Source organism: Arctopsyche grandis, chromosome 5 (genome assembly GCF_051622035.1).
Source record: "Arctopsyche grandis isolate Sample6627 chromosome 5, ASM5162203v2, whole genome shotgun sequence".
NCBI lineage: Eukaryota > Metazoa > Arthropoda > Insecta > Trichoptera > Hydropsychidae > Arctopsyche > Arctopsyche grandis.
The window spans coordinates 12025658-12036422 of record NC_135359.1 but is presented as its reverse complement, the minus strand read 5'-3'; the positions used below and the strand labels follow the sequence as shown (position 1 = coordinate 12036422).

Sequence of the window (10765 nt, the reverse complement as noted above, 5' to 3'; positions counted from 1 at the left end):
TAAACAATATAAATATATTTAAAAGTTATTTGAAAAAAAATCGACCGTGTGGGGATCGAACACATAACCGAAGACACATTTCTTCTAATTTTTTTTTAATAACTTAATATACTAACACCCATACCAGGATATTTTATCAGGTACAACACTATTAATATATGTATATATATATATATATATTTGGCGAAATCCCAACTACATGATGTAATCGAAACTGAACCCATGTTTGTTTATTTTTGTAAATTTCAATTTCTTATATTCTATTTTATAACCTTTTTCCAATATTTACTATAGTTTAATTATGCAATGTGCTATTTTGTCATGTTATAGTTTTTATTCTTTTCTTTTATTTGTTTTTCTTATATTTATCTTTTTAATTTTTTTTAATTATCTTTGTAAAAATCTGTTATTGGACTCGGATGTTATATATATTATATATTTACTATTTGTTTTTTATACATGTCTACATCTTGTCTGTTGATTTTTCAATAAATAAAATAAAAAAAAAATACCTCTCAAATACATATTGTGGAATCAAAACCAAAACCTTTGCAACATCAGGAAATCCGGTATTTGACTTAAGTATTTACTTAAATAATTGTGATTTAAATTTTTATTACTAAGCTAAAATTATAAAAGATACATTGAATGTTATTGCATGGCTTTCATCATTTCTTCCATGGTATTTAGAAACAATGCGATTGTAACTATGTTCATCTCTCTGATCAACAATCGAAGAATACATCCTATAACTTACATATGTATAATAGATTAGCTCAGTGGAAAAGGCTATGTGCCACTTACGAAGGTTCTTGTTTGAATGATTTTGAACTGAAGTCATGTCTAGGTTGTCCTACATCTGTATGAGTATTCGTATGTTTCGTTAATTTGGACTTGCTTGGGAATGACTTTATGCAAAAGTTGCACTTGAATGGTTTTACCTCACTATGAATAACCACATGTCTGGCTAAGTAGCTGCTATTTGTGAATGTTTTTGAGCAAAAGTCACACTTGAACGGTTTTAACCCGGTGTGAATAAGTCGATGTGCTACTAGAGACGACTTTTGGGTAAACGATTTTAAGCACAGGTCACACTTGTGCGGTTTCAAGCCGGTGTGAATGGTCATGTGAGCCATTAATTGAGACTTTTGGATGAATGACTTGAAGCATATGTTACACATGTGCGGTTTTAAATCGGTATGAATGAGCATGTGTCTCGTCAGACGAGATTTTTTGATGAATGATTTGAAACAGATGTCACACTTGTTTGGTTTTATCCCAGTATGAACGTGCTGGTGTATTACTAAGGACGATTTGTATGTGAATGTTTTTAGACAAATGTCACATTTGAACGGTTTCAAACCAGTGTGACTGGACATGTGTGCCATCAATTCGGATTTTCGTTTGAATGATTTTTGGCAAATGTCACACGTGAATGGTTTTACCTCGGTGTGAGTCGTCGTGTGAGCTATTAATTCCGAGTTTCGTTTAAACGACTTTGGACAGGCGTCACACTTGAACGGTTTTAACCCAGTGTGAGTGTGTTGATGTATTACCAAAGACGATTTATGTTTGAACGTTTTCAGGCAGACATCGCATGTGAATACTTTTGAGAGCCCAATGTGAGCTTGTTGATGCGCTACTAAAGATGATTTATATTGAAATGCTTTAAAGCATATTTCGCAAATGAATGGTTTTAACTTGGTGTGAGAGCTCATATGGGCCACTACGTCGGATCGTCGTTTAAACGGTTTCAGGCAGATTTCACAATTGAATGGTTTTAGCCCAGTGTGGGTAGCCATATGGGGTATCAAGTCGGATTTTCGTTTGAACAACTTTGAACAGATATCACACTGGAATTGTCTAAACTGAATGTGAATGATCAAGTGGGCATTTAAATCAGTTTTTCGTTTGAATGTTTTTAAGCAGACATCGCACGTGAATGGTTTTAGCGCGATGTGAATAGGATGATGTTTTAATAAAGATGTTTTATGAGTGAACGATCGGAAACAAATGTCACACTTGAACGGTTTTAAGCCAGTGTGAACTAGCCGATGTGTTACTAAGGATGATTTATATGTAAACGATCTAGAGCAAACTTCGCATTGAAATGGTCTTACGCCAGTGTGAGAGGTCATATGGGCAATTAGTTCTGATTTTCGATTGAAACATTTTAAGCATATGTCGCATTTGAACGGTTTTAAACCAGTGTGTATATACTGGTGTGTTATTAAGGATGACTTTTGTGTGAAGGATTTTGTACATTCGCCACACTGATATGATTTTAATTTAGTGTGGACAAGCATATGTCTTGTCAGCTGGGATTTCTGAATAAATGGCTTAAAGCAAACATTACATTCAAATGGTTGTTTTTGAGCTCTTGAGGACGAATCGCTACGAGGCTCATTCTCCCAAACTAAATCGTCTAATATAACTTCTTCTGTTTTTAAATCTGTGCATTCGGTCAATTTCCGTCTTCGTATTTCATCACTGTGAGCGCATGTTCTTCTAAAGTTGCATAGTGATTTCAGGTTACATTCACACGACATACATATTGTATTTGGCAACAAATCATTCTTGTCCACCTGAAGAAAAAATGGGATATACTGTTACATCACTGAATAACAACTATCATAATAGGAAAATATATCAACGAACAAGTATATGACAGCAATTCCAGATTTGTTGCTCCAGAGGACGAGGATTGTCATAAATGGAGATGGAAGACTCTACTGGTGTAAAAGAGAGACAAAGTCGACACGCCATCCCGTCAACACTTTTGACATTTGACAGACTGACATCTCAATGTTTCTCCAACCTACAAATAATAAATCTGTCACTGATACCAACCATATGATGTTTTTGGTTAAAATAGATATTTAGCGTTATTTATTATTCTGTAGTCTTACTCAAACACAGACAGTCAATAGTTTGATTCTAGAAGAAATGGTAAACGAAGATAACTCTTTCATTATACTGATTATATACGAACTAAATTTCATGGGGTGACTTACATATACAAGGCTCCACCTTAGCCCGTCATATTAATTAAAGATATGACAATTAACTCTAAATTCATATGTCAGCATCAGTTAGTAGCATAGAAGTAGAATGCATAGAATCGCTCTCGGCCTCCAAAAATGTTGCTACAAAAACTCTGCGCGGCAGAGTTTGTTCATTGTTTGCTAAACTTCGTCTCTCTCTCTCTTGTCTCTCTTCTGACTTTCCGTCTTTCTCTTCGATGGCTCGCTTTTAGACGATACTTTTGTTAACAATGACCATTCTATGCATTCTACTTCTATGGTTAGTAGTGAACAGCACACGACTAATCATACACAGATATTCAATAGTTTGACGTATAAGTATACACATCTCTAAAAGGTAAAATTAATAAAAAAAACAATAATAAATAATGATTTTTTTTCGTAATTTTCATAAAAGTTTTTAAAAAATAATGTTATCAGAACAGAAATAATTTCGAAATTCAAATTCATGGATATACGATGTAAACAATTCACGGGAGGTGTGGTAGAAGTAAAACAACGTTGTTGTAGACGGTAAACGCACTATTTCGCACATTGCGGTCACACACACAAGAATCATTATCATGAAAATTATGAATATGGAATATATGGCACTTGAGTTCTCGTAAGTATGATAGTTGGCGTTCTTAAATCTCTCGATGGATGGAATTTTCAGGTACCATATGTTCCGTGATCGAGATTTTAATGACAGGTGCGAGATTGATTTGTGCGAAATAATCACTAAACCGTTGTGGAGACTGCTATTTAATTACCAGTACAGTTGGTCGCTTTGATAAATTAATTAATATAACGACATAAAGTATAGTCGTGAATATGAGCATTGAGGCCGTCTTATATGAAATGTCAGATGTGACAGTTCGTGTCTATCGAGTTAAATTGCGTTGAATTTTGAAATTGATGCTCATTGAGTTAAATCTATACTATTATTAATATATAATTGATATTTTGCACTGTAATATGTCAGAAAAACGTTTGATTACATATGTAAACAATATGATTGTACGGTATTTTAGGCTAGAGTTGGTGCCAGCGTATGACAATAGATGGCGTAACACGCGTTGTATCAGTGTTGAGTGTTGAGTTTTGCTTCGTATTGTGCGCTTGCGCTCTTTCGTCTTTCCGGGCTTACATCTGGTAAGATGCGTCCGGTAATGTCACACACCCACACCCACACCCACATTTTCAATTTTTAGTTACAATTAGGCCATTCTACGCATCCTAAATTCGATCCATACTTCCATAGTCATGTGTAAAGTGAGTAACATAACCTCAACGATTCACTCCCGCTGTAATTTCCTCTCTATCAAATCAAATTAATCTCTGCGTTTATGATTCGTCCTGTGTTGTTATTTAAAGTGCCATATTGTTCGACCTTCCGGCCATGTTTACTGTGCTTTTATCATTGATATGTGTATTTGAAGACGTGTACTCCAATCCTAAATCAGCTCTTGTGTGTATTTAAAGTATTGCATTTTGTACAGCATTTTTTTTATTTATAATTCATATTCAGATATTTTTACTAATGTGGTATGAATACAAATTTTTATCATGCATTATTCTTTGTTCACGTTTCACTTTGTTCATATTCTATCTAAGATTATTTTCCTTTAATCCATCTGCTGCAGACATATTAAATGGTTATTGTATCTTTAATCATCGTTCGTATTTTATTTTATTAGCAAAAAATCTATTTTGTATTTAAATTTGTTTCAGAAAAACATGACGGATATTGTTCAATACATATTGATTCGGCATGATATATTGAAAGACATGCAGTGGTCAATTGGTGCATTCGTGGCACAGGCTTGTCATGCAACTGTAGCCATTATTCACGAATGTGCGGATGATCCAATTACAAAAGAATATCTTTCCGATGTTAACAATATGCACAAAGTGGTGCTCGAGGTATAGAATGCTTTTTTTATTTATTAAAATATGTGCATGTTGCCACTTGTAATTAGTGTAATTAACATATTCAGCTTCCGGATGGAGTTGCGCTAAACAAAGTTGCAGAGACGCTAACAAACAATAAGATCATTCACAAGGTATGGATCGAAGAGCCCGAAAAATTAGCTACGTGTATAGCATTGAAACCATACAAAAAGGCAGACGTTAAAAAATATCTTTCCAATTATAAACTCTATAGGCACACTATAATTGACTAAACATTGCTTTTGGTTGCTAAAAGTTATTTGAAGAATGATCTTATAAATCGTTGTGATTACCTTATTATTTCCTTTAATTACATGGTATGTAATTACTGTTCATATGACATCATTAGTATAATATGATTACAGCTTTTTTGTATGATGTCTGCTTTTAGCCCTTTATACACATCTTTTTGATTTCTATCTACAAATATAGTAAATACTTGCGAATTTTTTTTAACTAAATTTGTAAGGACCTTCCAAATGAAAGGTTCATATAGTTTCTTTTTAATTTTTAAATTGAGACTGGTTATACTTTTATAAATTTCATTGGATTAATTATATTGGAATCGGCCTTAGGAGGTTATTTTTTACATTTGACTGATACTTTTTTACTGCCTAGAATCCAAATTAAATGAATTAGTCAAAAATATTCCTAATTTTGAAGTTTTACAGTAAATATAATATATGAATATTTTACTGTGAGAACTTTTATTTTTTTGTCATATTTTAGTCAATTTATTGATATTTAAGGAAATTATGCTATATTTTTTATCTATTGGGATGAAATTAAAATAAAATACCACTTTAATATTTAAAAGTATTTTTTATTATAAAATACTAACCGAAATTTCATTTAACACAATAATTTAATGGTTGTTCACATTAAAAATGTTAAATGAAAAATAAAAAAAGATTTATTTAAAATTAATAGACAGATCAGTGGGCATTGAACTTGGATATTTACCACTAGTCTTAGTTATATATGTCAAATTATTTGATATATTCTTATTTAGTATGCCTTTTACAAGTTTTTATTAGCTTATCATATAGGATTACATAGAAATATGTAAATAAAAAAATAGATGTATTGAAAAAAACACCAATGTTATATGTATTATATGGACTGCTTTTTAAATTATAAATAATGTGAAAATATTACTTGTTTTATTTGGTAGCATTGAAACAACGAAATTATTTTAAAAATATCGATATATATTGGAATAAAAATCTATTTCCAATTTAAGATGTCTGTAATTTCACTTATTTGTTATACCTCTCCGTTTTCTCACATTTTTATACAATATATTATTATACTATTCCACAAAGCGATAATTTTCGTTTCTACATACATCTTCTCCATTTTATATTTATATATGTATGTATGTACTAAGTTGAAAGATATAAAGTTGGATACTTTACGTTTTTAAAAAAATCTATTTCTACATAACATATAAATAGAAAGGTGAAATTTTCAATAACAAACTTAAATTTCAGAGGAAATAATTTTTAAAATGGCAACTTTTGAAGTTGTGGTAAGTAAGAACCCCACTGATCAATTTTGGACAACAAACCTAATTAGGTTTGGTCTTTGATGTTAGTCTGATATTATCGAAATACCATTCAGTTTACTAAATGGTTATCGACGTAACGAAATACAGCAGGAAAGATAAACTATGATACTACTAAAATTTATTTTAAATATTTAAACTTTAGATCAATGAATATATTCATGAATAATAGAATAGTTTGTACTATGTAAAAGAAAAACAATGTATATTGGTAAAATACACACCCACATTCGCATTCATGCATACAGTAAATCAATATCAATAGTTGAATATGCCAATATAAGAATAATTATGTTTCACACAGATAAATTGATTATACATATTTGTAAATTTACGAGTCGAATAGTTTCGATAGTTACGAGTATCTGATTAATATTTTTTCACGCTTCCATGTATACTGACAACGTTTATGATATTATGAGAATCTATAAGTACGATTTTGATAAAATAAAATCAATATGTGTTATCATAAATATTAAATTTTCCAACACATCCAAAGTCATCTAGGGTAACAGTACAAGTTGAACAATATGGAAGTTTCATTATTTGATCTCTAAAAAAATATCCTACTGACAATGGACGCAAAAATCAATGTAAAAACTAATTCTAGACCTTCAGGTTTATAAAAAACATGTTTAAATAATTTCTTCAATTGCATAGCGTATTCCGACACATTACATGTAAAAATATTTGAATTCAACCCGATTATTTTCTGTACAATTTTAAATTTACACAATTATATCCTAGTAAATATATCGTAATATAAAAAATAATAATGCATTATTTTTTATTTATTTACAAATTGGCATACAAAATAAATACACAATTGAATTATAAATCACAATTACCATTTGTCAACTATTCCGTATGTACCTAAACAGGTAAGTTAATCTAATTATGAATACCTTACAAATATTAATCACATTTTGATCTTGTTTGAACTATAAATAAATTACATATGTATGTATGTATACTGAATTATTGATATGCTCAAGAAATGTGAAAAGATTATTTTTGTATCAAGTATTAAATACATAAATGTTGTTCATTGGTTAAAAATAATAGAATAAATCCTTTGGTTATTAATAATTACTCTAATTAAACATAGTTTTCAATATGAAAAGAAATTCGTATACAACGTGTGATCAATGATATTGAACATAATTTTTTTCTTTATGAAATAACTAATAATTTATATATATGTACATATGTATGAGTTTAAAATTTTTGCATGGGAAAATACTGATTGATATTTTTATAAAGAACGATATCAGTTATTTATATGTGTATTTATTTATGCATCTTATATTGTTTTTTATTAAGTAATTCAATAGTTCAATTCCTAGATTTTTTGATCACATCTCATTTACAAATGTGTCAGATTCATAAATTGCACAACTGACATCTAGATTAACAAATATTACTTAAATTTATAATAATAATACATACGCGAGTTGTTAATATTTACATTCAGACTTCTTCCATTTGTTTTATCTATATATGTAATAATCAGTATTATCAAATATCATTATGTATGTACTTACTAATGAATACTATTTCCATTTCGTTGTACTTCAAGCCAATTTAGGTGTGTTTCCTGTAAATGGTATACACATGGAGTATTTAATGTCATTGTATTATAAATTAATGAAAGTAGTTTTCAAAACGCAATTGTATTTTCGGTATTTCGAAGCTTACCTTTTTGGCATGGTGCTGTAGAAATAAGTTCACTCATTAAATTATTATTTAACACATTACATTAACTGATAAATTCTACTATGTCCCTTATAATTAGTAAATTTGAATTGTTCTATCATTATAAGCGCATCTCATCCATATTAGTCACTATTAAACCGATTAGTATTATGGTTATAAATACTAATATGGTATTAGTCTTTTGTTTACATTTGACACTAGTGTTAGTAAAAGCTCTATGTTATTTGTCTGGATGGTGCACATTTGTTGCGCCATTGTCAGGATATTCGTATTCATCGTTTCCCTCTTGGTTGTCATCATATTCTTCCTCGGGGTCTTCTTTGTCGTCGGGTCCAGGATCGATACCCTCATGTGGCTGTGAAGGTGGCAAAATTTCCTGCGTAACGTAAATGCAGGCGACCATTGTTAGATGTTAGTAATTAAAAAAAAGCTATTGCAATAAAAAATGAACACCAACTACATATAATACTAAACAAATTTATGTTTAATTTAATGCAACTTACATTTGATAAGGTGTTATTATCCAAACTAGAATTATCATGCTGCTTTAAAATTAAATTAGTGATTAAACATCCGCGAAGATTTATTGTAATTTATTTATTCGCTATTTTATCGTACCTTTGGTGGTCTCCATCCACATCCAGGTAAAGGAAGTCCATCTGGACCTAAGGGACAGGGTGCATCTAGTCCGGGAACACCTTGATCGCCTTTATCTCCTTTGTCACCTTTTCTACCTCGTTTTCCAATCGGACCCTTAAGTTTGAAATTCATATTGGTATGATAATTAAAAAATGATAATTAAAACATACACAATCTCGAATATTAAATGAAATGTTTGAGAATGGAATGATTGAATGGAATGGATTCAGAAAGAAGGACTTTTCATATCTTTGCTGATCAAGCAAAGCAAGCATTTTTCAAGTCAACTTGCATGAGAGATTCACATGCATGGAAAATAAATTTATATACTGATACCGTGTTAGAGATTTATACGGATTTCTGATTAGATATTGGCGAATCGTTTTTAAAATTTGCAGAGAAATTGCTTAGCCTGTATTGACCGAAATAACGTCTCTGATAATTTTGATGTAAATTTTAATTGATATAACTTTTCTGATATTATTTAACAGTTGAAAAAAAGGATCATTATCGATGGTGAGTCATCTATCGGACTTTAGTAAGACCTTTAAAATTAACTTTAAGTAAAATAACTTTAGTCACCTTTAAAATTAAATATATATTTATATACATATATTACAAATACTTACAGGATCGCCTTTGTATCCTTTGTCACCTTTAGGACCCTAAAATTATTGAAATCACGTTTTATTTCGAATTTTCGAATTCCTTCTATCATAATTGATATAAAATCAAAAAATCAGCCTTACCTCCTGTCCGGGTATTCCATCTGTGCCCTGTAATTTTAGTATTTTAAATACATTATTCATATAAATTATTTACTAAACTAAAATTAATAGTGATACATACGGGAAGACCAGGATCTCCTCTATCTCCTTTAGTGCCCGGTTCGCCTTGTGCACCCTTTAATAATTTTGTCGTTATTTTATTTGTAACAATAAGATTCTGTTTTAATTATAATATATAATTTTATATTTACCTTCATACCGTCTAACCCAGGTGGGCCCTGTGGGAAAAAATAAAATGAAGATATAAACAATGTTTTACTAGCACTGACATTTTTTTTATATTATGTTTATTTTGAGCGATTAAAATGAAACAGTCGAGTTTTATTATGATCTATATCACTTTTTTAAATCATTCAATATGGGTCTCTTTTCTATATGACAGTTAACTTTGTGAGCATGCAAAGATAATATGTATAATAAAAATTTAGTAATAGATTTTTGTGTATAATATATATATATATATATATATATATTTTAGGCATGTCTAAGTATTGTAATATTTATTTGAAAAAATGTAGATATGATTGATAAAACCAAGAAGTAAAAAAAATGAATATAATCAAAATAAAACTTACGCGGTGTAACATTGATGAGTTTGATAATGTATGCTGGCATGTCAAAAACAAAAACAATCAGATATTTATGTATATATAAATATTGATGAACAAATCAACAGGTGGAACGATGCAAGAAATGCAAGCACAGAGGAAGAACAATGATGTGCAAAGTCTATATGAAGGATACTAACTCTAATTCCATAACAAACATTCAGGATTGCAAACTCTAAAAGCTTCATAGAAGCTCAGAAAGTGAAGCATAACAATAGGTTTGTAAATTCAAAAACAAAAAACACTGAATATTGAAAAGTACCTACAGGTAACATTACAAATATAATGATAATTTTCACACATGTATTTATTTAGATTTGTGTTTAAATGTAGATTTTGTTGTAATTCACATAATTAAGAATAGGGATGTATGTATATTCTAGGATGTTTATAGACAGAGGATCGGAAATTAAGAAGACGGCAAAACATTCAAGCAAAAATATATAATAATATACGGCCATTAGTTGTAGA

At 30.1% G+C, this 10765-nt stretch overlaps 2 protein-coding genes across 3 annotated transcripts; one reads left to right on the top strand and one right to left on the bottom strand.

The window, feature by feature from the left end:
* Nucleotides 1-385: 385 nt before the first annotated feature.
* Nucleotides 386-2801, bottom strand: LOC143911820 (uncharacterized). The gene is made up of 2 exons (XM_077430875.1): nt 2659-2801; nt 386-2585 (listed from the first exon to the last, which is right to left on the bottom strand). Exons 1-2 carry the CDS (start codon nt 2764-2766, stop codon nt 801-803), a joined length of 1893 nt encoding a protein of 630 aa, XP_077287001.1. The 5' UTR covers nt 2767-2801; the 3' UTR covers nt 386-800.
* Nucleotides 2802-3863: 1062 nt separating this feature from the next.
* On the top strand, nt 3864-6216 carry LOC143912088 (putative peptidyl-tRNA hydrolase PTRHD1). 2 transcript variants are annotated; one of them, XM_077431264.1, is made up of 4 exons: nt 3864-3952; nt 4058-4192; nt 4758-4949; nt 5024-6216. In XM_077431264.1, exons 2-4 carry the CDS (start codon nt 4184-4186, stop codon nt 5207-5209), a joined length of 387 nt encoding a protein of 128 aa, XP_077287390.1. In that variant the 5' UTR covers nt 3864-3952; nt 4058-4183; the 3' UTR covers nt 5210-6216. The 2 variants fall into 2 exon arrangements, with proteins under 2 accessions (XP_077287390.1, XP_077287389.1); XM_077431263.1 differs by having other exon boundaries at nt 4058-4298; nt 5024-6124.
* Nucleotides 6217-10765: the final 4549 nt, after the last annotated feature.